Source organism: Taudactylus pleione, unplaced genomic scaffold (genome assembly GCF_031769625.1).
Source record: "Taudactylus pleione unplaced genomic scaffold, aTauple2 ptg000040l, whole genome shotgun sequence".
In the NCBI taxonomy this organism is placed as follows: Eukaryota; Metazoa; Chordata; class Amphibia; order Anura; family Myobatrachidae; genus Taudactylus; species Taudactylus pleione.
In genome coordinates, this window is record NW_028284442.1 from 34,009,179 (window position 1) to 34,036,509 (window position 27,331).

Consider the following 27,331-nt stretch of genomic DNA (forward strand, 5'->3'; position numbering starts at 1 on the left):
GGTTGCATTGGACCTCTAAGTGTAAGGGGCACTAGGTGCGACTGTAGCCCTCTCATCTGGTTGCTGGGACCAAGTTAGCGGTGGGGGGGGTGAGCCGCGGTCTGCCTATACTAAGGGGTGCCCTGCCTTTCACCTTTAGTGGGCCTTACATCTACTCTACTCTCGGGCCGGTACCTGTAAAGTGGGCATGGCCTATCGGATCCGGCGGCCATCTTTCTTTACTCGTCCATTCCTCTCTGTCTGCATATTACTTAATGCCACAGCTCCAGTCTGGCTCCTTTTTCCTCCATTCCTCCCTGTCTGCATATTATGTAATACCACAGCTCCAGTCTGGCTCCTTCTGGGACTGCTGGCAATATGGGGAACTCTGGCCAGCTGCTTCTGCAGCAGCAGCTAAGCTGGAAAAGCTAGTCAAACTACATCTCAGGCTCCACAGCCTCCACTATAAAGTGAATCCTCTAACCCAGAAGCTGCGAGTGACCCACAGTGATCAAGTACTGGGGCCCCACCTGTGGTTACTCTGCAGCAAGTACTGGAGGCAATAGCAGGTAGTGAGAAACGTCTTTCAGATAAAATTGAAAAGGTGCAACGCGACTCATCCCTGCTACAGCAAGATATGCAGCGGGTCAGGGAGTCGGGTGGGTGAGGTGGAAACTCGTATATCTACCCTAGAGTACTCGCATGGTTCCCTGAAAGATGAGGTGTCTTCTATGAGTCAACAAATGGCTACTATTCAAAATAAATAGTTGGGCATGGATGCCTCCTACGCCGGAGGGTGAGGAGGGCTGACTTACTGAATCTTATGGCAGAGACTCTTTCACAATACAATTTGCTGTGAAAAGGGCGCACCGTGTTCCTACTCGCCCTCTCCCGTCTGGTACTCCACCCCCGTACCTTTATTGCAAAAGTCCTACATTATAAAGACTGGGATGCGGCTAGAAACGGCGTGAAGATCTTTTTGCAATGGAGGTCCAAAAGGATAGGTCCCAATTCTTCCTATTAATGTATCATATGCTATGCTGTTCCCATTCAAACTCTGTATTGTGGTGAATGGGGAATCTAAATTTTTCTCAACTCCGCAGGAGGCGGCTGCATGCCTGAACAGTTACGCTCCTGGGGGCCGACAATTGGCTCCAACCTGAACTTCCCTTTGTTATACTACTGCGCCCATTGAAGATGAAGGTTCTACATTTTGCAAAATCGCATAACAAATATTACATTTGTATTTGATATGATTCAATTGGATTATATTATGTGCCTATTGGACCAGTTTCTTATTGCCGGCAGGCTTCTTTGCAATGGTAGCTGCTACACTCTATTGCCCCCTTGCGGCTCTGATAGTTTAGTTATTTAACTTGCTATATTTTTTTCTTTGTATATGTTTTTGGGATATATGTATGCCCATGTTGGTGGTGGTAAATTGGGTGGGGGGTTAGGAGAGGTTTGGAGGCTCTGGGAGTTTGTTTTTCTTTTTGTTTTGTTTTTTTATTTTATTATTTTCATATCTGTTGTCACACTGGGTAGTATTTTTAATTATTTTTGCTGGGTTTGAGGGAAAAGTCTGTGAGACTTGCAGTGTTATGGGTACTACATCGTTGTATGGCTAAGGTAAATTTTCTTACATGAAATGTCCAAGGAGTCATTTATAAAGTTAAACACTCTCTGGTACTCAAGCTGCTTAAACAGTATAATTCTGATATAATTTGCTTAACTGAGACCCATTTAGTTGGTAGTAGACTCCTTTTTCTTCGGTGGCCATGGGTGGGCTGGGCCTCCCACGTCTCCCACACATCATCGTCCAAGGGGTCTACATGTTAATTTTTTAAAAATCTGTCTCCTTTGTGTTAAATCCAGTTAAATCTGACCCCTATGGTAACTAAACATTAAAATACTCATACAGACAATTAAAATCCCATTAGTTTTCTTTCATAGCCTTTTAAGGTATACTTTAAGTTCCAATTTAAAAAAAGGGACATAACTCATCTCCCTTAGGGGTCTATTTACTGAGCAGTGTTAGGAGGGGTGTAGTAGGTATTACCGCTGTCCGCGCCCGGCTTCGTTCGGTATGCCGGACGTCGGTCTTCAGGCGTATGGTTAATGACTGGCGTCGAGTTTTCGACGCCTGTCATTAGTACCACGCCGGGATTAGAGAGTCTGGAAGCCGGCGGTCGGCATTTAGACCATCAGCTTCCAGACTACATCCCGTTAGGAGATAGATTGAAAAGTGATAAGGTGCCAGCCAATCAGCTCCCAACTGTTATTTTTCAAACAAGCCTGTCAGATGGCAGTTGGGAGCTGATTGGATGGTACCTTATCACTTTTCACTCTGTCTACTAACACTGCTTAGTAAATAGACCCCTTAGGTTGGTAATGCTTATTAAACCCACTTTTTTTTTTTTTGCACCAAAAATAAAATGAAGTATGCTGTAAAGGAATATATAATAACTCTGAGTCAGAGAAAATTGTTAAAACATTTTTTTCTGGAATCTCTATATTTTGACTGACAAAGGGTCAATATTTCAAAGTGATATGTGGATTATTCACTGAGATGGGAATTTTTTTCCACATTTCCTAGCAATTTTACTCCCTAGCAAATTGACCCCATATATCTCAAAGCAGAGTGGGTGGGTCTCATGGCCTGAGTGAACTGACAAGGAATGACCCCATAGGTCATTACCTCTAGTGAATCCGGATCAGATTGGTTTCGTGCCAGGTAAATCGACCTCGATAAATATTATACGTCTTTATACTCATTTACATGTTCCTCATGAGCAGAATTCAGCTTCGGTTATTGTCTCTTTAGATGCGGTGAAAACTTTAGACCTGGTGGGGTGGCCTTATCTGTGGGAGGTCATGTGTTATATGGGAGAGGGGCCTGTTTTCCTCAAATGGGTACAACGTGTATAAATTAGACCCAGTGCTAGAATTTCTGTTAACGGTTTTATTTCCCCTCTCTTTTCACTATTTCGTGGTACGAAGCAGGGTTGTCCATTATCCCCTGACCTATTTGCCCTAGCGATAGGACCACTGGCATGTATTCTGCTGGCTCATTCTGATGCTGTGGGACTTGTCCAAGCAATCAATATATGACGTGAGGTATATACACTACTCCAGTTTGATGAGATTTATCCGGATACCCCCTTGTGGTATTTGTGTAGTTTCTCTGAATTGGACTCTCTAATAGACAGGTATTAGATAAGAGAGGTATTGGTACAGTGGGGCAGTTATACTTTGAATGAGGTTTGGAAATCCTTTCCTCAACTGAAGGTAGAATTTAATCTTCCGGCTACGTATTTTATCAGGTTTTTGCAACTCAGACATGCCCTGAATGCCAAATTTATGGATGTTTCTCCTTCTATCTCCAATTCCTCAGTGAAAGGATTTGTATTCACTTTAGGACCTCGGAAGTCTTTGTCAATTGCATACTCCTGTATGATGTCCTTTCACCATAAGGATGGTTTATTCAAACTGCGTAGTGGTTGGGAATCTGTGGTTGGTATCTTTAGTGATGAGGAGTGGGAATCAGCTGTAGAGTTCCTACCTAAGGTTACTGCATCTATACGTTTTGAGCAGATACAATCATTTATTCTACACAGAGCATATTTAACCCCTGTGGGATTGGTACGTTTTGGAGGTAGACAATCTGATCTCTGTCCTAAATGTGGTAGTGTTCAGAGTACATTCTAGCATTTATTATGGGAATGTTTGGGTATTCAGATTTTTTGGACTTAAGGTGGGGTACACATTAGCCAATATGTAGACAATATGTCGTCCGATCTGGCGGATTGGGCCGACACATCGTCAACATCGACCAGTGTGTACGTGTTAGTAACGTCCAAGTGTGCTCCAGTTTGATCGTCAGTCGCATCATCAGGTTGGTTCTACATGCAGCTTAATTTGACAATGTGAATGACGACCCCATGCAGCAGGATGAGGCTGTTGCCAACTTATCAGGCATCGGATTGTGTAATGTGTACTGGCCGCCCGATATATCGGCCAGTCGGTGGTGTGGTAGTCCGTCGCATTGCTGGGTACACACATCGTAAGTGTGTACCCAGCTTAAGGTATTCCCTTTACAGTACTTATACCGAAGTTCTGCAGCCTAGGGGCTAGAGAAGATGATGAGCTAGACCATTACAGCACTCAATATGCTATTAATTTTTGTGCTGTTGCAGAAGTATGTCTGGCTGGATCATGGATGGCTCCCAATGGGCCTGACTTTCAGGAGTGGGTTTCTTTAGTTAATGCTACTGTGGAACATGTGCGAAACTCTGTCTTAGCCGTAAGGCAGAGTCTAAACTTGATCGTATTTGGACAAGATGGATAGTGTCGAAATATGCACCCCCTCGGCCTTAGCTATAACTTATATGGTGTAATTCGTTTCACTATTTTCTTAACAAAAAATATTATAAACCAGAATGTGGCATTTGTTGCTTTTGTTTTTGAGTGTTTTTTATATTTTAAGCTATTTATTTTCAATCTAGTATATTTTGGGATATTGTTATTTCATGCAATATTTTTTTTTAGCAGTCTCTATACTGAAAGATATAATATATTGTGCCTTATTATTTTTCTTGTTACCTGTAAAGGCAATTACTTTTGAGATTATTTTGTATAGCTGATGGAAACTGATACACTAGACAGAGATATTATGTTAAAAATGTTAAAACTGTCAGTAGTAGTGTCTTTCCTTTTAGTTTCCTCTTTGTATGATTATTGTGAGATGTGTATGTTTAAATATTATTTTTCTTTTATTCACTGTTACTGGGTATGTTTAAAATTGAGAAAAACTTAATAAAAAAATACTTTATTCAAAAATCCACTTCTGAGAATTCGTCTTCATTAGGCTTGAAGAATATGATAGTAATGGTATTCTCCTTTTCTACTTCAGGGTCCATAGGGTATCCACAGGATACCTTGGGGTGTAGGCGATGGCGGCAGACATCTAGGCACCACAGAGTTAAATTTTCAGCCTCCCAGGATGCACTGGGGTCCCTCTCCTATACCCCGCCCCCGAGCCTCAGGCCACTCAGTTTTCGTAGGTGCCTGGCCGGACCAGTCGCACCGTACAGAGGGGGGTCTTTTTAAGGCCCCTGAATATTTCTTCGCAGCTGTGGCTGCACAACTAGAGTGCTCCAGCATAGGACAGTCAGTATTGACGTCCATGCTGTCACTCCTACACCCCGCCGGTACCAGAACGCCGGTACCGATCCGGGGATGCTGGTTGGTAGCTGGGGTCACAGCTAGCGGTGATCCCCGGCTACCTGGACTGTGGCCGGATGCACGGGGAACAAGGTAAGCGGCGGGGTCCCGCGGTAACACAGTCCTGTTTGGTCCCCAGGCAGGGGGCTCCCTGGGGACCGGCTGCGCGTGGGGCCAGGTACTGATCCTGCGCCTTCCACTAGACCACCAGGGACAGCGGGCCGCAGCATGTGCGGTACAGCGCGGCGTCCCAGGGGTTGATAGCACGCATGGGGAGAACGCCTTCCCTGTCTCACAGCCGGCGTCTCCCCCGTTGCACAGTGCCATTCCACAGCGGTCTCTGCTCCTCAGTGGCCATTTTCTCACTACATGTGCTGGGGATGGCAAACGCTGCTGGAAGCTGATACAGATGCCATTGTGGTCCGGGTCCCCCGCATACCTCTCCTTCAATTAAGGTCAGTGTATGCAGCACTGTTTCCTACCAGGCTCTGGTCTGTGTAGTTGATTGCAGTGCTTGTAATGCAGGATGTTATCTGTGCATTGTATGTGACTTAAATGCTAGCGCTGTTTGCCTGTACCTTCATTTCTGACTGTCAGCCTTTTCCTATCCCTGTTCTTCTGCTACAGCCCTTGCGGTGCGGTGTTGCAGGGTGTTTATTACCTCACAGTAAACGTGGTTTTTCTGTGTGGGAGGTCACATACGCTCCGTTCACACTCCTCATGTCGGAAAGTGAACGAGGATATCCTCTTCCAGCTATAATGTACTGATGATATGTGCAGTTAGCGGAGGGATATGTAGACGCTGAGGGTTTATGGAGGGCATGTTGTATTATATATCGCGCCCCATTTCTGTCACTGTGCCTGCACAAAAAAGGGGACCGCCCTCGGCTGGCTAAGATGCTTACAGCCTTTGTGGGCAACGTCCCCTGCGTTTCCCCAAGGGGTTATCGCAGCCTGTGGTGGTCTCATCACATGCAGGGGTCCCTGGACAGATGATGGTACCCCAGTGTATCCTGTTTTTCGCCCCCCCAGGTCTCGCAGGAGCCTGTGTGGGTGAATTTATTGTCCAAATGGTATAGCACCTGATGGACGTTTTACAGGGGGAGTCACCATTTCGGCCTTCTAAACGGCCTTTCGGATCTCAGACGGGTAAAGACATGACGTCTGATGACGGTGACATTATTGACTTTTTCGGACACGAGCCCCTTAGTGCAAAGGAGGCGTAGTCTGGGTCTAAAGTCTATATACCTGGCCTTCTACGGGCAGTCCGTGCGGCTTTGGTTATTACATATCCCCCGTGGCTAAATCCAAATATGCCTTCTTTAAGGATAAGGGTGTTGCCACTGTAATTCCTCTATCTGATCATTTTAGAGGAGGCGTGAAAATCCGGGTAAGCGGGTCCAGCCTCAAAAACGGTTGACCTTTTGCATACCCCTTGTGCGGATAATTACATTTCCGAATGGGAGTTACCTTTACGGGTAGATTCTCATGTTACACGCCTAGTGAAGAGTGCTACGTTGCCCATGACCTCCAGGTCCTCTTTGAAGGAGGTTCCAGATTGCAAGGTGCAAATATATCTAAAATCCAATATTCCCTTGCTGGAGGGGCTTCCAGGCCGGCTATGGCCGTGTGCTGGGGGGCCAGAGCCATGGAACACTGAGTAGGTAACTGGATCTCTGCACACTGACTCTCCAGCAGAGCAGGTGGATAGTGGCAAATTCTCAGAGACTTTGCCACGTTCATAGTGAGACGGTCTTACATATAGCCTACTCCTTTCCAGAATCTCCTCGGCAGCAGTAGCAGCTTGCCGCTCCCTGTGGTTGCGCTCTTGGAAAGCGGACGCAGATTCCATTTGGAATGCTTTGCCTTTTACGGGACAAGTCCTGTTTGGCCCTCGTCTGGACGCAATTGTGGCCCTGCAGGCAGCAGCTACGTCTGCGTGTCTGTCATCGGCTACAGTTCCATCAGGGTCTGGGATTTTGTCATTTTCGGCCCTGTGAGGCCAGGGTAAGTCTAAAATACAGCTTTCCAAGACAGTCAGTAGCCAGGAAATCTGCTCAGCCATAAGAACAGGCTTGGAGTACAAGACGTCCTACTCCCAAGTTGGACTATAAGCCTTCAGCCTCACGGGACGGGCCTCCTCTCGGGAGCCCCCAGAGTCGGAGGCCGGCTTCTCCAGTTCGCCCAGTGCTGGTGTCTGACCACCACGGACACTGGGGTAAGAGAAGTATTTGCTTGAAGGTATGTCTTTTCCTCCCGGTAAAAGCCTCCCAGAAGGTTTTTCGTTACAGGTCTTCTGTCAATTCAGGACTAAGCACTGTAATTTTTGAGGGTGTTACACTCTATGCTCCAGGCAGGAGTTATAGTACCTATTCCGTTGCCCCAAAGGGGAACGAGGTATTACTCCATCCTCTTTCTGGTACAGACACCCAATGGGTCTTACCAGGACATTCTCAACCTCGAATCATTCAACAAATTCTTAAGGGTTCCTCGGTTCGGGAGGGGGACCCTGCATTCCATCATTCAATGGAGCCTGGGAATTTTGTGGTGTCGTTGGATATATTCAGGGTGACTACCTGAATATCCCTCTTTTCTTAGCACACCAGTGTTTTCCTCAGGTTTGCAGTGGTCGATAAGCATTTCCAGTTTCTGGCATTGCCCCTTGGTCTGGCCTCCGCGCCTCACGGTTTACCAGGGTCAGGGTAGTTATGGCAGCCCACCTGCGGAGGCAGGGGGTCTGCTTGTTACCCTATCCGAGTGACCTCCTGTTGTTACACGGTCTCCACAGATACTTCAGTGCCATATGCAACGGACAATATCTGTGTTGCTACGTTAGGGCTGACTGATAAACTGGAAATGGTCCTCTCTGATTCTTCACAGAGGATGCTCCATATCCCAACATCTGAGGATCTTTGTGATTGAGGAAAAGATCTCTGCATTACAGGCAAAGGTACGCAGTTGCCTGCAGAGTCGCTGAGTGTCTATTCACTTGGCAATGTGGTTCCTGGGTTCCAGGATGTCGCTGTTCGACATGGTGGAGAGTACCCAGCTTCACTCTAAAGAACTTGATCCTCTCCGGATGGGATGGGTTGCCCCATAGGATAAAGTCAATAGGCTTTCCCCGGAGGTTTGTCTCTCTCTGGCCTGGTGGCTGCAGAAAGCTCACCTAAACAAGGGGCACCCCCTTTGGGATTGCGGACAGGGTCCTTCTGACGATGGACGCCAGTATCCGTGGCTGGGAAGCATGACGGGTCCACACTTGTTCCAGGGCAGGTGGACACCAGTAGTTTTTGCGCTTCCCATAAACATCTGAGAACTCTGAGCAGTATTCAGGGTTCTCCAGCATGCAGGACAGGTCCTCCACGGAAATACCGTGCAGGTACAGTCTGACAACGCTATCATGATGGCTTATGTAAACCACCTAGGAGGTTCCCGAAGTCAGGCGACACTAACAGTGGTGTCCCAAATTCTGGCTTGGGTGGAAGGCTATATCCCTGCCGTCATCGGCAGTGTTCATTCAGGAATCCTCAGATGGAAAGCAGGCTTTCTCAGCCGTCAAGACGTGCATTCAGGGAAATGTCCTCTTTATCAGGAGGTGTTCAATCTTCTGGTGAACAAGTGGATCCTTTCAGAGATGAGACTCTTCTGATAGACGTAGGCAGGTCCAGTGGACCTTCCAAGTTGTGTACCTCGTCCCTCCGTTATCCCTTCTTCCTCCAGTGATAGCAAGAAGGAGTCACGCTCCTGCTGATAGCTCCAGTGTAGGCCAGATGGCACTACTACTCAGATCTTCGGAGCCTCTCAGTTAACACTCCGAAGCTGTTGCCTCTACGCCCGGACCTGTTGTCTCAGGATCCTGGCTGATCCCCAGACCTGGGTTGTCTGTGGTGGAGACTGCCCTCTTAAGGTCTAGGAGTTTTTCCAGCTCTATAGTTAACAGGGGCTCTGTCCATGCTAAGAGCTCGGAAGTTTTTATCTGCAAGAATTTACCATTGGGTATGGTATACTTTCTTTCAGGTGTCGCCCTAGAGGCTAGGCTCCTCGGGTATTCCGGATATCCAGAGGTTGGCTTTCCTACAGGTGGGCTTAGATAACGGTCTTCGCATTGCTTACCTCAAGGTGCAGGTTTCTGCCCTGTTAGTATGGTTTCAGTGTAGGATTGCTACTCTTCCTGATGTCCGCACCTTTGTGCAGGGTGTACGTTATATTCAGCATCCCTTTGTTCTACCTGTGGCTCCTTGGGATTTGGCTGTGGTCCTTAGGGCTCTCTGAGGACCGCCATTTGATCCACTGGGCTCAGTGGATTTCAAATGGCTTACGGCTAGGACTGTATTCCTTCTGGCTCTTAATTTGGCCAGTAGGATCTCAGATTGGGAGGCTCTGTCATGTAGACCTCCCTTTTTCTCATCTTTCCTATGAACAGGGCAGTGCTTGCCTTTACTTCCCCAGTCCTGTCTGCTGGTGAGGCCTATTTGGCTGTGGTACGGGCGCTAAGAATTTAAGTTGACCGTACCAGCCCATTTGGGAAATCAGACTCTCGGTTTTGTCCTTTCTGGTTTCCATAAAAAGGGTTGGCCTGCCACTACGCTAACTTTGGCAGGATGGATTCACAGATCTTCCTGGTCTATCCTCTATTAAAGCTCTTCCACTAGGTCTGTGGGTCCTTCATGGACAGCTCGACGTGGCGCTTCAGCGGTGATTGGCAGCCACGTGGTCATCTGTCCATATTTTTGGTAAGGTATTATGCTTTTGATACCTTCGCCTCTCAGGATGCTTCCTTTCGGCGGCGGATTCTCCTTACAGCACAGGAGCGTCCCCACCCTTAAAGGATACTGCTTTGGGACATCCCCAAGGTATCCTGTGGATACCCTATGGACCCTGAAGTAGAAAATATGAGATATGGTAAGAACTTACCCTTGTTATCTCTATTTCTACGAAGTCCATAGGGTTCCACAGGACTCCCGCCCTGTCGCACCTGTACTGCAGATGGGCTTTGATCTGGTCACCGGTTTCTCCGTCTCCTTCTGGTGAGAATGTGATTCTTGTGTGTTCCAGACTGTCTTCTCTCTCTTTTTTGCTCCTGCTCCGGCCTATGGCTTGTTACGAAACTGAGTGGCCTGAGGCTCGGGGGCGGGGTATAGGAGAGGGACCCCAGTGCATCCTGGGAGGCTGAAAATTTAACTCTGTGGTGCCTGGATGTCTGCCGCCATCGCCTATACCCCAAGGTGTCCTGTGGAACCCTATGGACTTCGTAGAAATAGAGATAACAAGGGTAAGTTCTTACCATATCTCATATTTTCCTAATCGTGCTCGGGAAAGATACGTTATTGTTTTGTTTGTTTTTTTTAATCCTGCTATATTCTTCTTCCATCAGGCAGAGTTGAGTTTCACCGCAGGAGATGTTATAACTGTGTTTGGACAAATGGATGAAGATGGATTTTATTATGTGAGTTATAAAGCAACCTGTACTGTAAGTCATACTGCACACATTCATGTATGCTTAATTGGAAGGTTGTAATGGATGCTGTAAGTAATGTTCCATTGGTTACTACAAACGTCCACGTAACAATTTTTGCAATGTAAAAGATCCAGTGTGACCATTTTTCAAGAAGCCTGTATGAAGCACATCTAATTGTGCCTATTTAGGCTACATTATACAACTCCCTCTTATTGCTGTACTAAAGTCCCTGCATTTTAGTGACCGGTTACTTATTGTATTGCTATGTAAGGTTATTTACACAGACCAGAATACTAACTTGCTACAGAAAGATTTACACAAAATAAACAGGGACACAGAATGGCTACTTACACATTTCATGGAACACAATGGTAAGATAGATGAAAAAGGGAATTATAGCTGACAGGAAATGGAGTAGCAGCACACACAATGACAGGCAGCGGCTTTAAATGGGGTGCATTTACATGATGAAAACTTATAAGAAGATTTTATTTTTTCTCCTGTGAGGTTAAATTGGTCACTGTTGCGCTAATGGGTTTCTTTTGTCCCTCTTTGAATCAATACAATTAAACAATATATGACATGTTTGACTATTTTTTCAAAGCTACAAAGAATGTAATATGCCATTTTTGGTACTATGTCACTTCAACCAGTTGTCCTTTTGTGTATGAGTTAGGGAAGCCAATCCAAGGATCAGTGGGCCCCCGGGATTTAGTGGGGGAAAAAACGTTGGGATTTGATTCCCGGGATTTGTGCCTCCAGTTCTGGGATTTTTGGGATTAAGATGCGCATCTTCTCTTCAGTACAAGTTCTGTCTGTTCAGACGCTGCCCCCATGCCTCCTACGGCTGTGCGGCTGCATTTGATGTCATAGAGGTCACGCTGCTCAGCCGCATGCCAGCCCGCCCCTGATACAGCCCCGCCCTGGGAACTGCTGTGAGTGGCTGGCGGCTATGTTAAGCAGAGGCCTGGCTGACTGCTTAGATCCTGTTTGACTCTGAGGCAAGTAGTGCGCTGGCGCCAGTGCGAGAGGTGGAGGAGGAGAGGATTGACTGGCTGGTGTGAGAGTCGGTGGGTACCACACTGCCTGCTAGTTCCTGAGCCCCAGGCTGGCCCTGCCTGCTCTCTCTCTGGCTCTGCAAAACTTGTTATGTTGAATGAATACTAGAGTTTAAGACTAGAAAATTAGCAAGCTTGCTGTAACTTCTACAGGGTGAGTCAAGTGAATGTGTGACACAGTACAGAATCACACACACTGTCTGTCACACACAGCCTGGTTTTTGTTAGTGTGGACTGGGCTGGCTGTGGGGGAGGCCATGAGAGATGATTTTACACCCTTACATGAAGTTATTTTACACCTTTATGTTGTATATTATCTTATTTGTACTAGTCACTCATTTTTATCTTAGAAAAATAACAGATTAATAATATTTTCATTGATAAACTCAATGGGAATGAGATTTTTTTCAATCCGAATCTTGGGATTGAAAAAATGAAGCTGGATTGGTTGACCTAGTAAGAACGCTTGGTATGTAATCAAAGTTTCTGGCAAAAGTACAATGTTAAAATATAGTCTCTCAATTAAATCAAATGCTCATTTATAATATTCTATACTTTAATACTAAACCCATACATCAAAGTAGTACTGAAGCTATGTTTTCTATATATGCAGTCACCACTTCTATGCCCTGTGATACAGATTAGTACCAGTTGTGCCTATAGTCGCCGGTTAGTTTCACAAAGGTCAGTGGTAGTGGTTACTATGCAGGAGCAGGCAAAGTAGTCTGCTTGATTTTTAACTATGAATGCTGCATTGTCTAAGCCATGATCCGATTGAGCAGAATGTGAAATGACGTTTAATATTGTCAAGTTTGCTGTGTTACGGGCAGGTTAGGTTTAGGGGGAGGGCAGGTTAGGTCTAGGCTGCAGGGGGGTTAGTCTACTTACCGGTAAGTGTCGGCGTTGTAACCCAGTCGGGATACCGGCGTCTGGATTCTGAGCACCAGCATACCGTACCCAACCCTCTTCCAGAATAAGCAATATGAAAAAAATCAATCAAGTTTATGCAATGAAACTATCCGACTAGAATTCCAGCTTTGTCCTTAGGCTCTATGAGCTAATGTCAAAGCTGCATTATTTTTTTTATCTCCTCTAGTTATGATATTTCAAAGTTTTTAAAGATGTCAAAACTCTGCAAAATGTTAACATTTGCTACTGTATAAAAAGCTAATTTTCTGGGTAAGGTTTGAAATATTCTCTGCTGGCTCTCGATGTGGTTTCTTAGGCTGCCTCTTTTTTGAATGTGTTTATATACTCCTGTTTCTGAGAATCTGGAGAAGAGTTGGCACCAATAAAGAACTGTATACTGTATTAGTTTGACTCCTTGTTGTGACAATCCCCAAATTTGGGAAACCAAAGGTTACAAAAAGTCATTTTAAATACTAATTTGATGTGGTATGATCCTTCCATGACTATTGCATGCTATTAGTTTTACATTTTTTCCTCACTAAACTTGAATTGTCTCTTTTATATAAACAGGGTGAGCTTAACAGTCAAAGAGGACTTGTACCATCTAATTACTTAGAGTTTTCTCAGCCTCAAACTGAAGAAGCAAATTCCCAAGGAACAGCTCATGTAAGAGGAGGAAATGAGGTGAGAGCAGCTTAGAAAGGACTTTATCATTACCTTTATTCTAGATTTTTATTTGTATTATTTTTGTGGTAGTACCTGTTCTTGAATGCTTGATACAATGAAACAAGTATTAGCCAACTGTACACAATTGTTCTATCTCTTATCTGCAGCTAGAAATTCATCACTGGAAGTTGAGACATGTCTCTTATGTGGGTCATACATTCACAGGCCGATTCCCCATTCTGCTGACAGCGATCCGATCAGCCATAAAAAAAAAACAAAAAAAACAGCTGATCAGCGGACATCGATGATCGGCAAACTGTCAGGGATTCTTCAAAATACAGCATGTTAAAAATCCCTGACTCGCTGATTCCAACCATTTTTTGGGTCGGAATCTGAATTGTCCAACATGTTGGATTTCACCGATGCCCAGGCATAGGCAAAACAGGGATTTGCCCCAATAGCTGCCTGTTGTATGGGCCCCGTTAGTCATGCGTTTTTGATAACGGTTTCTTTAACTGGTTTTCCTTACGTCGTATGCAAACCGTAAACACGTGTGTATATATAGTTAAAAAAAGAGATGAGGACGCGCACACTATGCAAATGGGTCCACATACATCAAGCCTCCTCGCGCGTTAAACAGCTTTTCTAGTCGCACCATGCCTTGGCATGACTCAGTAGCGCCGAGCATATTTTCGTGCGTCTTTTTACATTCAAATGTGTCTTATTAGCACAAAGATGCGACTAGATAGCACAAGCTTCTACTGATTAAAATGATATGCAGCATGCCTATGTCCTGTGTGTGACTGCGGGTGTAACTGCATGTGAAACACTACCTTACAGTGTCAGCGCCACCTATGTTACTGTGTCCTATTTAAAGAGAGAAGTGTTTTTTTTATTATACACACACACAATATTTTTCACTGTGTTCTGGATGCATGTTACGTAAGGAAAGGTTCAATTAAAGCACACTCTACTGCTCTAAATATCTATTACCTTTATAAACACCTTTCCTATTGTATCTGTTCTGTTTAAGCTTCATTTTACTAAAGATAATGCCATGACACAAATTAAGTTTGAAATCAATTTATAATAAACATAAAGCGATAATTAATGTGTAAACTTCTATAAATATCTGTTATTGCTTAGTTCTCATGTTATCATTTCAGGGTTAATTTGTAAGACTTGTCTAATATTGCACAGTAAATTATTACTGTTCTCAGAAGTCACCTTGGATTCCTCTTACATAGATAAAACACTTATAGCCTGCAGCCCGTGCCTTGGTGTAGTCGCGGAACTTCTCGGTGACTTTTTATAAGCAGGGGATATAATGTCCCATATAAATTTGTGCAGCAGCTGATCTTCCTGGTGTAATCATGCTGCTTTTAGTATAATTTGTATAATCTCTTTGTTTGTGCATGTGTGTTTCATTCTTGGGGTCGACAGAGGTTGAGAAGAAGAACCAAGTGATAGATTTAGACAGAAAGGGACAGATACATGTAAGTGAGATCGCCTTTCCCAGCACTAGTAAATAAGCATAGTTCATTTGCACTGCTTTCCCTTTGCTGTAGTTGGTGTAATATCACACCCTTTTGTCTTCCTCAATGTCTTAGTGATTGTTGTAGCCCAAAGTCTAGCAAACAATGTATATACACAGCATGACCGTTCTTTTGCTACTACCTTTTGTTAACTAGTACAATAAATCTGCACACAAAAAAAAAGAGAAATAGAGAGAGAGTGGGAGTATCACTTCATAAGCAAGTGTAACTGAGCAATGCCCTGGTATAAGTAAATGGTGATTTGCAGCAGAATTATGAGAGTGCACTTAGAGGCCCAACCCCCCTGATTTCACAGTTTACCTGAGACCATGCATAGGAACTTAAATATGCCTGTATATTCTGTAATTGCACAGCATCAATCCAGTGGAGGGAATTCATCCAGATAAAAACATAAAAATTCAGTATTCAAGCCTCGATCATTTGAAATACAAGACGTATTTTGGGATTGGAGGGATTACGGGATGTAATCGGTCTCAATCCCGACAGTGTAATCCCGGCAAGGGATTTAACATAGGCGTCGAAATACCGATGCCTATGTTAATCCCGACACCAAGGACGCAGGACCGATCGTCCTCTCTACTGGGCAAGTATACACTTAGCCCGGGGATGGGGGGGTTAGGTTTAGAGACCCCAGGGGGGATTTATGGTTAGGCTAGGGGAAGGGGGGGTTAGGGTTAGGCACCCCCTGGCAGGGTTAGGTTTAGGGTGTTGGGAGGGGGGTTAGCTTTAGGCCCCCCTTGGGGGGGAGGTTAGGGTTAGGCACCCCTAAGGGAGGGTTAAGGTGGGGAGAGGGGAGGGTTAGAATACCTGTCTGCTTGTCACTGTGGGGATTACACCTTTCTGATGATTAGACCTAGCGGGTTAATTCTGAAAAAAATAGCTACTAGATGGTTGTTTGCTGTTTAACTAAAAGCAACAAGAAAAAACTCCTTTTGTTGTGGCGGTCTTCAGTTTTAATGATCATTAGCTCCCCATAATTTGTCATGATCTGTATAAAGACTCTTACCTGATGCTAAAGTGTAGACTGAGTTCAGTTTAATGTCCTACTGATATGTCCTCATACACCTAGCCCCAATACACCATATGGCGCAAGTGAGCTGTGCCGAGCGGTGTAGCGTCTTTTTCAATTGAATATGCATCATAGCTGCAACGCGATGTGACAAAACCGCTTCACGAGACTGCACTGAATAATTAATATGTGACACTTGTATATCTGTGTGCGACAGTCTGAAAAAGCCGCAGCCACTGCATCGAAGCAAACCAAGTGGCTCGGGACTTGGTGCGACTGCGGCAATGGTGTATGAGGGTACATCTGTATGTTCTATGTAAATATGTCGTATGTAAATGTGTTCAACAACAGGGTTGTTTACAGAATAACTCGTGTACGCTTTTTGTGTGTTCATTGTTTCTTTGCTTTTTTGTAGTTTAGCTTTGATGATGCCATTGACCAGCCATGTTCCCCTCTGAATGAATCCGTTTCCAGTGACTCAGCAGTGGAATCAAAGGAGACCACTGAAACCACAGAGCTGTATCAAGGGATCACCTATACTAAGAAAAAGAAAAGCTTCTTCTCTAAAGGGAGGAAACTCTTTAAAAAGCTAGGCTCCACGGGAAAGAACTTGTAAATATAGCCATGCATGTCCAAGCTGTCTTACAGCAATAATACCACCTCATCATGTGGAAACAGAGCAAAGCTTTTGTTCCTTACAGTCCATCCGCTGGCCCTTCTGGCATTGGTCAGCGTTGCCACTTGTAAATAGTATTTATTGTTAAATGGTCTGTGAAAAGATTCTTGGTGTCTGTGACAGCAAGATACAACTGTGAATGTACATGGAGCGTGTCTGAAAAACAGTGAGGACATTAAAACTGATTGTACGCACTGATGAAGTACAGTAGGAGCTACAAAAGGGAACTTGAAGCCTGGATTCGGCAAGCGTATCCCTGTTATGTGCACTTGATAAGTGACCATGCCTTTTAGGACAACAAGGAATGTTTGCACTGTCTTTTCTCCCCAACTCTTTATGCCACGTTTGTTCTGTTCAGAAAATATTATTTCTGACAGTTCCTCAACTCTATATGGGAGAGAATAAATGCCAAACTAGCAACCTCAGTGAGACTTGATAGCGCTTACCCCTTTTTAAGGAAATTTGCTTTGTTATGTTGTGTGCATGTTGGAAAAAAAAAACCTGAATGTTCCTTTTGCCTTATTTTATCTGGTTAAACATTTTACTTGTTTACAAATGTTCTACCTGCTGCGAGCAGATAAGTAAGATGTTGCTTTGAAGACAGTGGTGTATACATAGCAACTTGGAGAGTGTTTTATTCCATTGTCCTTTTTGTTATCCTCTCCCAACATCAGAGCCATTACTCTATGTAATTGTGACCAGCATTTTCCATGTTATTTATTGTGCATGTTTGAAATAAGAAAAAGAAGACTACATTGTTTTGAAGGTTCGGCTTTATACCCATAAAATGTTTGGAAATATTAAGTGACGCCCATTGGTGTTGCAACATGTTCATTGTTTACAAATGCAAATACATTTTATTATAATAAAGTATATTTTCACTATGTTTGTGTTTTTTTTATCATATGTGTGTCATTTTTACGGAGGAAAAGGTAAACCTGCTGGTAATGTCTCTCACTCTCCTACCAGTATGGACATTTAATGCAGAGTTTTCAGGCACACACACAATTGTTTAGGAGGTTGATTTTGTGTTTATAATCTATTTTGACATTTAGCATTCCTCGCATCTACACAATTTATGAACTATAACATTTTACTGTTTTCATTAAATAAAGACATCGCTCACAACAAAATCCATCGCTTGGTAATCGCCCTCAGAACGGGCAGTAGAAGGTTAAAAACGACCAGCGATGCGCGCGCCCGTTGGTGGTTTTTAACATCAATCATCGCCCGAACATGACGGTCAACCTGATGACCGCCGTCAGGTTGCCATGTTCAGGGATGATTGATCTGCATACACTGAACTTCTAAACGTTCAGTGTATGCAATTCACCCCACGGGAGACGACGGCGTCGTGATCGTGCCGTCGTCCCCCGCATCGTGTAATGGATGGGCAGCATTATTGTGTTTGTATACTTTTGTTAGTGATATAATAAAAAAAAAAATCATTAGACGAGGTACTTAGTGATAGCATAACTGAAAAATGCATTAATAGGATTTTGTCAATTTTGGGACCTCTTCCTCCACTGACTAACTGGGAGCCAGAGAAGTCCTCAAATTTTCTCCAAGATGTTGTGGTTATTTCCACAATATCCCAATAATTATGCCCCAGTGGGTGAGAAAAAATAATCTCATTAGTGTAATACAATCAAGATTAAGTAATTTGAGCGGGGGGCATGTAAAAATGTAACTGACAAATTTTTTTCTAAAAACCACTCAGAAATTGTCCGATTTTTTTATGCATGAATTAGGTGAAGAACATGTATTTCATGTCACCCAAAATGATTTCATAAAAATGATTATTATTTTTTTAAATATTTGTAAAAAAAAATTACGTTTTTTTCAAATATCGGATCACCACCATCGGGAACATCAGTAACATCACGACAGTCGTGACTTTCATTTTCACAGCGGCTTCAGGCACCAGATACACTTTAGGAGGTGAGGGGTGGAGTTAATTTACTTTTTCCCAGCGGCTGCTAATCTCTGCAGCCTCTGGGTGGGGGGTTCTGTTGTTTGGCAGACACTGGGGGAGGGTGAAGGCAAGCAGAGGGAGCAGTAGGTCCCCCTGAGAGCAGCAGCTGCTGGCAGATTCTCTTCCTTCAGCCGCCCTCACTTTATCTGACTGGTTGAATTATTGCGACCACATCAGATAACACACTGCCTGGAGTGGTCGGGTAACCGCGACCATGCCAGGCAAGTGGTTAAAGTGCCATGTGCTTGGTAGATACCAATATGCATACCAAATAAATGGTATTTAATGTTTATCTGTTGGTGCGCTGCAGATTACTTCTCGCCACTATGTGCAAATGCGCAGATTTCCTGGACATATGTAAAAACAAGAAATGGTCACATAGTGTAGTAGTTGTGCATAACATACATTTATTTACCAACAACAGTAGGAAGTCAGAGCTTATCTGTGTTATTTTAGTAGGTGCTTTCCAGCACATTATCAGGAGGATCCCTAGATAAAATTGTCCAGTTAAAAAGCACAATAAAGTCCCAGTAAAATTTATAGGAATATGCCTATATAAACCAGATTATGCTGTACAGACATCAAAAAGGAGGGGTGTAGTTTCCCTCTCTATGGGCAAAATGTAATAGGGTGACAGTTTAGCAGTAAACTCTCACATTACTAGAGTTTTCAGAATGGGAAAACATCTGGATGAGAGTTTAAATAGTGAAAGTTTTTTTTAGTCTAAAAACATACGAGTTTGCATGTTCTCAGACTCTTACATTGGCCGACTCTAAAAAGTGTGAGAATTTACTGTTAAACGCTCACATTTTCTAAACTCTCACCCTATTACATTTGGCCCTATATCTTCATCCAGGTATCAGGGAACTTGCACAGGACACAGATGGAATATGTAATCACATACGACCCAACCCAATTATATACATAAGTTACAACAAAGTTAATTGTTGCTCAGCATACAACACATGCTCAGCATATAACGTGATTGGTGCAGCCAGTTAATACCTCAGATTCAACTAAATAGAGAGGCTGTATTCTCACGAACATTAGTTTTAAGATCAAAACGGCCTTCTCACATGAGTCTTGGCAGTGGGTTCAGTTTAAACCACAGATGCTTACTATCCCGAGCCGTCTAGTAGCTTCCCGGAATATTGTAATATACCTTCTCTTCAGTTCTGCCACACCAAATGATACAACAACGGAAAATAACACCCCTTTCAATTAATTACATTAAAAACTGGGAAAATAGTTATAAAGAATAGGTTGTCATACCTTTCTAATAGCAACTGGTTTCCTGATTAAAGTGCTACCCCATTTCCTTGGGTTACTTTGCATAAGGTGTGACTGGTGTACAAATATGCAACAACCACTTATAATTTAGGAAAATAGACCACTTACCACGTGAACTGATGGGGCAGTTACCTTTCAGAGTCTGGATTGCACAATTAGTTTCTATAAGGTGGCACAATATTGGAAAAAATTTTTATATTTATTTGCTAAATGAAAATGGGACGGTAATTCTTTTCAGAATAACTGCTGGACTTCCAACAAGAATACTTCCCCATTAGTTAGATTTAGTCTAAAGGGTGCCAGAAGTACAAATATGCACACACTACTTTTATTTGCATAAACGTGCGTTTCTTTGTCTGGTGATCATGTTTGTATATAGAAAGAGGCTCCCTTATTTCAAATGTGTGTTTATTAAAAATGTTAGGTTTTTTTTTTTTTTTTTTTACATAATTTACATAAATAATGTGGGTCTATGATGATCACAGTTATTTCTAGACAGCAAAAAAGGATGCCCTAGCTTACTGGTGCATACACATGGTCAGATGAACGATTGAATGATTTTTCCAACGAGTTGAACGATTTTACAAACTATTTGAATGATATTTGCCTGTATTAAAATGAATGAAAATCTGACTGCAAACACATCAGTTGTCAGATATCATTATCTGACAAGGGAACGCGCATCGTTCATCGTAGCAGGCACACGTCAGATTTTCTTTCAGATATGAACGATTATTTAAATCGTTATCGTTCAAATCTGAAAGAAAATCTGACCGTGTGTATGCACCATAAGAGCTTCTTTTAGTTAACTTTTCTTTTTTTTTTTAAATATTCAAAATGTTTATTTTACGAGGAGCTTTCCCTTTTTTAAAATTAGCATGCGTGTGTATTTATATATCAAAGACTATGTGGTATGCACCGACTTAACCAATATGGGTAAAACCCTTAATACCACCTTTCTGGATAGTCAAAAATTGGGATGCTGTAAGTGTCCCAATTTGTTTGACATGAAGGTATTTACAACCTGGTACCTCATTCAATCACCCACGAACAGGAGAGAAATTGAAAATTAAGCATCTCACATGTACTAGTACATTTGAGATCTACATAATCACTTGCCCTTGTGCCAGACACTATTAGAGGGGTATTCAATATGAAACGTAAACTTCTCTGTCGAAGTTTACGTTTCATATCGGAGCTTTTACCTGCGTTAAAGTATCGGATTTGCGTAAAGTTACGAAATTTTCCTTAAAAAAATTGTAGGACCCCCCTAAAGTTGTAAAAACATGGGGGATCACCATGGGTACCCCCGTTTTAGCCTTTAAATGAAAGTCGGGGATTTAAATAGCCGCAGCAGGTGTTTTTTTCCCGACATTGAAGAAGTGTTGCAGAAGAGCACTTAGGTTATTTTTTTCGTTTTTTTAAGTGGTCCCATCAAATTTGGGATACATGAAAATGGGTATTAGCATATTTTGATGTCCCTAAAGTAAGTTTTTAAAAATTCTGCAATTGTGCACCTGCCGCTATAAATCTATTCTAGAAAACACCTGCCGCATACTTGCAGAATAGCCCTGAACCTATTTCCCTATTGTTAACCAATTTTTTCCCATTTTTTTTTTTTCACCCCAATTTTTAAATTCATTTTTTGGGGTGTCCCTATTTTTTTTAAAACTCTTTTTGACACAGTTCTTTTTTAAATGTCATTCCCAGGAGTGCAGGCTATTTTTTTTAAGCCTGCACCCCTAAACCCCAATTCTGCACTTTTTTTGACACCTATTCAATGGTGAAAAGTTATCCCCGTTTTTTATCAAAGACTTTTCGAACCTGCGAAAAGTCTTTGAAATTGAATACGGTGTAAAACTAAAACCTGCGATAATGACGTCATAGGTGCGATATTAACGCAAAAACTGAGTTTTCGATCCCATATTGAATACCCCTGTATGTCAGGAAGACCGAACGCCAGTTCAAAGAGTGTATGGTGCTCCAAGGGTCAAAAATTAGATCTGCCAATCTGAAGAATTCTGGTGACCAAGCTATGGCGCACCATTTCACATTAGTCAACCATAGTGTAGCATCCATCAGATATCGTATTATTGATTCCCCCCCCTCCCTCTCACAAGGGGAGGTAATCATAGTAAGAAATTATTACAACTGGAATCCAAGTGGATTCACAAATTAGGCACATTGGACCCAATAGGGATAAATGAAACCCTGGGCTTACATTGTTTTTTATAATCAATATCTGACAATCATATATTCTTACAGGATCTAACTGTTATACATTCTCTGTATAAGTTATGCTTATACTACTGTGTCATTCTTAAATTACCTGTGTGTCTGTCCGCAGGAGCTAAAATAAAATATCGATATGCAAGAGGTTCCTGATATGGTATGCTACTTTTATATTTGTTGCATAGATTTATTAATATTTTATATAGACATTTTGCATATACTACATTGTCCGGAGAATCTTTGTCTGTCTCTCTTTTTTCTATACTTTGTATGTCTTTGTTTCACATTGGTGTGTAAGTTGGTTTCCCCCGCAGCGACCATCATTTTCGGCAACGGAGGCTGTGGTGGCTTGCAGAAGGTCCGGCGAAGGGGAGCATATATGGTGAGTGCATTTTATTCATTTTTGTATGCTCTGCTGTGCCTGACGAAAGCCACTCAATGAAGTAATTACTTGGAGTGTATTATGAATACACCGCATACTTCGTCCAGACTCTTCTATCTTTCTTTTCTTCAGGGTCCATAGGGAGTCCACAGGGATACCATGGGGATATGTGGTTGGAGTGATTCAGGCACCAAATAGTTAGCTTTCAGCTCCCAGGATGCCTCAGGTCCTCTTCCACATATACCTTGGCCACAGGCATTCAGTTTTTCGTTTGGTGCTCAGGATTCAGACGCACCTTTGTAACAGGGCGACTGCTCAGGCAGTCCCAAGCTTTTTATTTTATGTTTTATTTTTACTTCAGAGTAAGCAGCACTAGGCCTGCCGGCGCCGCAACACCAGTAACCGGACTGGTGATTTCGGTGGGCACCAGCGGAGCTTGGTAGCGGCGATGCTGGGACCTGGGACTGCAGCCGGAAGCATGGGGACACAGGTAAGGTGGTTCCCCGCCCGCAGGGAACCATGCATCAGTCCATACCACCAGCAGTTGCAGACCTGCCGGAGGTTGTTGTAGTGGGGCGACCGCTGCGTCTGCTCCCCCACTAGACCACCGGGGCAAGTGAGTCTGGCACCGGGGACAGTGGCGGCGGCCATTTTATAAGGTCAGCGCAAGCGGGGGTTTAATACAGCATAAGGGAGATAGGATATCCCCGGCGGCCCCTCCCCCAGCCCAACCTTCTCCTTACTGGCCTCCCACGTTGCCATCTTGCTCCCCTCCAGTCTGTTCTCAATGCGGCAGCTAGACTTATCTTCCTCTCCCACCATTCCACTTCTGCTGCTACCCTCTTCCAAAACCTGCACTGGCTCCCATTCCCCTACAGAATCCTCTTCAAACTCCTCACCTTCACATACAAGGCCCTTTCTAACTCCACTGCTCCCTACATCTCCAACCTCATCTCCTTACACACTCCCTCCCGCTCACTCCGGTCTGCCAATGACTGTTACCTCTCCTCCACCCTGGTTACTTCATCTCATGCAGCCCCCTTCACTGGAATGAGCTCCCTCGCTCGATTAGGCTCTCCCCGACCTTGCAGAGCTTCAAACGTGCACTGAAAACCCACCTGTTCATCAAAGCATACCCTTCCACCACATAACCGTGTCACCTAGTCTCTGTCCCTCCTGCCTCAGCCATCTCTTCCTCGCCTACTTCCTGCACTCACGTCCCCCTCTACACACTCTTGCCTCATCTCATCTGTTCGTCTCCCCTAGATTGTAAGCTCCTAGGAGCAGGGTCCTCTTCCCCACTGTCTCACAGCTTTCTTCTCTAGCACTTCTATGACAGCCTTCACCTTCCCAGCTGTATTGTGTATAGAGAATTGTGTTGCTAATTGTTACTTGTGCTCTGTTTATAAGTTGGTTACTGTATTGTAATGTTCTGTGTACCCTTTACTGTATGTACGGTGCTGCGGACCTCTTGTGGCACCCTATAAATAAAATGTAATAATAATAATTAGAGCATCACACTGCCTCTGTCTGTTTGCCTCCCATAGTGCATCCCAGTGCCATCTCTTCAACGCACATGCACCCAGCCGTTCTCGTTATGTAAAAGAAAGTGTGATTGGTCAGACCAGGCTGACATTTTCTATTGCTCCATGGTCTAGTTTGGACTCTCATGTTTATTATAGGCGCTTTCAGCAGTGGACTAGGTTCAGTATTGGCATTCTGACTGATCTGTGGCTACGCAGCCCCATACACAGCAAGCTAAGATGCACTGTGTGTTCTTACACCTTTCTATTATAGCCAGCATTAACTTTTTCAGCAATTTGTGCTACACTAGCTCTTCTGTGGTATCGGACTAGATTGGCTAGCCTCGACTCCCCACATGCATCAATGAGCCTTGGGCACCCATGGCCCTGTCGCTGTTCACCAGTTGTCCTACCTTGCACTGCGTTTTGTAGGTACTAACCACTGCATCCCGGGAACCCGGCAAGTTATGTCGTTTTGGAGATGCTCTGACCCAGGTGTCTAGTCATCACAATTTGGCCCTTGTTAAAATCGCTCAGATCCTTATGCTTGTCCATTTTTCCTGCATTCAACACATCAACTGCAAGAACTGAGTATTCACTTGCTGCGCAATATATCCCACCCCTTGATAGGTGGCAGTATAACAAGCTAATCAATGTTATTCACTTCACCTGTCAGTGGTTTTAATGTTATGGTTGATCGGTGTGTAGGAAGCTAAAACCTTTTTAGAAATCAACACCTACCAGAGGATTAGTACACAGAAGCATAACATAAGAAACAAGGCAGCACTAATGGTGACCCATGAATTTAGTCATATGGATAAATAGCTGAATAAATAAAAGTAACTTGTTTCAAATAGCATATCTGATTACTGTATGTCGAATGTCACCATCAAAGCCAGTGGACAGTTTCACTGCCCTAAGGTATCTAAAGCCACTCACTTGGGATATGTATTAGACACGATTGCCACTTTTTACTGCAGTGCAAATTTTCATGTCAGTAGTAACATGCATATTGTGCCAGCAATCAGTAAACCAAAGTATACTTCCAAATAGGCGTACCCCCAAGTTTTTCTGAGTAAGTGATGGGGAGATTAAGGTCCTCCAGATCTTTTGCATTTTTAGCCATCAGTGCCTATGGGGGGTGCACAGGTTATGACACCAGAATGTGCGCAAGACCTCATGTCACTGCAGGAGAAAGCCCAAATACCCAGAACAGTGGAATTTGCCCTCTGCAACTTTTTAATGCATGTGAAGCAGCCAAGAGGTCAAAGGACCACTTAACCTAAATTACAAATCGTAAATAAAAAAATCCATCAATAGCGTTCACAAACCCATAATTACAAGTTTATGGGGCATATCCAATTGCGGGCGGGGTTTTTCATACATCTGCAGGGTTTTGCTATTCAATAAGGTGTATGAAAATGGGACGAAGTGGTTTCTTGCACCTCCAGAGCAAGTTTGATTTTTCCTAAAATCGTCAGTTTTAGGAAAAATTAGCGGGACTTGCTCAGGACCCCGGCAACACCCCCTTGAGGACTAATTAAGCTATTGGAAGTTTCCAATTAGCTTAATTCGTCCTTAATTACTCACCGTCCGAAGCGGTGTCTTCTGCATCCAGCGTCAGGAGTCTGCTCTTCTGCAGCAGGGTGAGTATGTGAGTGTTTGTAAGTGTGTATAAGTTAGTGGGTGTGACCCCCCCCCCCCCGCCCCATCCCGTGTAAGTATATACCCCCCGTAACGGGCGATGGGAGAACTACATCTCCCAGCAGCCCTTGCGCCTCCCAGCAGCCCCTCCTCATTTTTTTTTTTTTTTTATGCGCCACAGAGTTTTCAGAGCTGAAGACCCCTCAACCACTTTTTTTTATTGGTTACCATGGGTATCGGAACCACTCATACCCGCGGTAATCCAAAATTGGGCGCAAGGTGTTTTACCTCACTATACCTTGCACCCAATTGGATATGCCCCTAAATAACACTGGTCAGCAACAATTTTATTCCCAGGGTTTTGATGTGTGTTCTAAGTATATTGTTTTATGCTGAATCCAAATAAGGAATTAGATTTCTCCTATTCGACGTAGTTTTCTAGTGGAGCCATGTTTATTTTCCTCATTTTGAATATCATGGGATAAAAAAAAAAGATATAAAAAAATTTATATTAAGCAGATTTTGCAAAGTTGAGAATGCTGGCAGGATAAATTTGATCAAAGCAGATCTAAAGGTCACTGTACATTTTTTAGGGTTGCAGCTAGGTTACACCAAACACTATTGTTTTCTATGTGAGTGGGACAATAGGGACTAATGCAAACACTACATTCACAAGTATTGGTCAAAATGTACCTCACTCGGCAATAGAAAGGTTGTGAATACGTATTGATCCTAGGCACAGCAAGCTTGTACTTTTGAAAAACTTTGTTAAAACATTGGATAAAATGCAAAGTGGATTCACAAACTTGAAAAATAACTTTTCAAAAATCAATTATGCCAAGATCACAGAATGTATTATTGTAAGCCCTCAGATCAGAGAATTGTTACAAGATTGGAGATTTAAAGGAGAGTTGAATGAAGTTGAGAAAGCTGCGAGGCAGAGTTTTAGGAAATCACAAAGCCGAATGCTATTCTGAAGTAGTGGGTGACCTTCTTACGTCTTACAAAGCTATGTTTCTACCTAAAGTTACTGAGGAGCTCTGCTAAACAATTTCTTGTGCGTGTTTCAATTTCAAGGTCTGTAAGTGGAAAGATGTGGATTATTAAATATATTATAGTAGATTTTAAGCAATGGTTCCCAAGCTTTTATGGCTCTGTAATCATTCATGTCACTAAGGGGCATAATTATTAAAGAACTAGCTGATCACCACTCACACCAATATCACTGTGTGCCCTGTGCATAGACTGCTATGTAGCCTATCCTATTCAAGTGAATACGGACACAAAGCACCTCCCCCCCAACCCTTTAATGGCCGCGAGCATGGTGCCACAGCTATCGCTTGCACTGATGATGTCAATACATTATTTTTTTTTTTGTTATTGCTCAGCTTTAACTTGACGGATCGAGATGAAACAAAGTGCAGGTCATTTCTAATAGTTTCCACTATAAAATGAAGGTAGTTTTCATGAATATTGGTTCTTTCGTTTTTTGTTCCAATTTGGACCAGACAGACACAACGTTCTTATTATATTAGTAATAGTATAGATATTTGCAGGAGATCACACAAAAACACCTCAAATATTAAGGATCTCCTGAATGTAACCAGCTGCAGCAGATATGTCCAGATTTCTATGGGAGTTGTTGAATTTACCAAACTTGGTCTTGGCCGCTAACGCCATCTGGCTACTCTAACACCATTTGTTTCCAAGAGGATCCTTCTCCGTCTGCACCCACTGACACATGTGCCATA

At 43.3% G+C, this 27,331-nt stretch overlaps 1 protein-coding gene across 2 annotated transcripts in view; it reads left to right on the forward strand.

Annotated features, from left to right (window-relative positions):
- The window catches only part of TSPOAP1 (TSPO associated protein 1), a 352,001-nt gene extending 334,623 nt beyond the window's left edge, over positions 1-17,378 (forward strand). For both annotated transcript variants that reach the window (XM_088455323.1, XM_088455314.1), the window contains 3 exons: positions 10,577-10,648; positions 13,198-13,311; positions 16,274-17,378. In XM_088455323.1, the coding sequence (XP_088311449.1) occupies positions 10,577-10,648; positions 13,198-13,311; positions 16,274-16,474 (387 nt within the window). In that variant the 3' untranslated portion in view covers positions 16,475-17,378. The remainder of the gene's footprint in view (positions 1-10,576; positions 10,649-13,197; positions 13,312-16,273) is intronic.
- Positions 17,379-27,331: the final 9,953 nt, after the last annotated feature.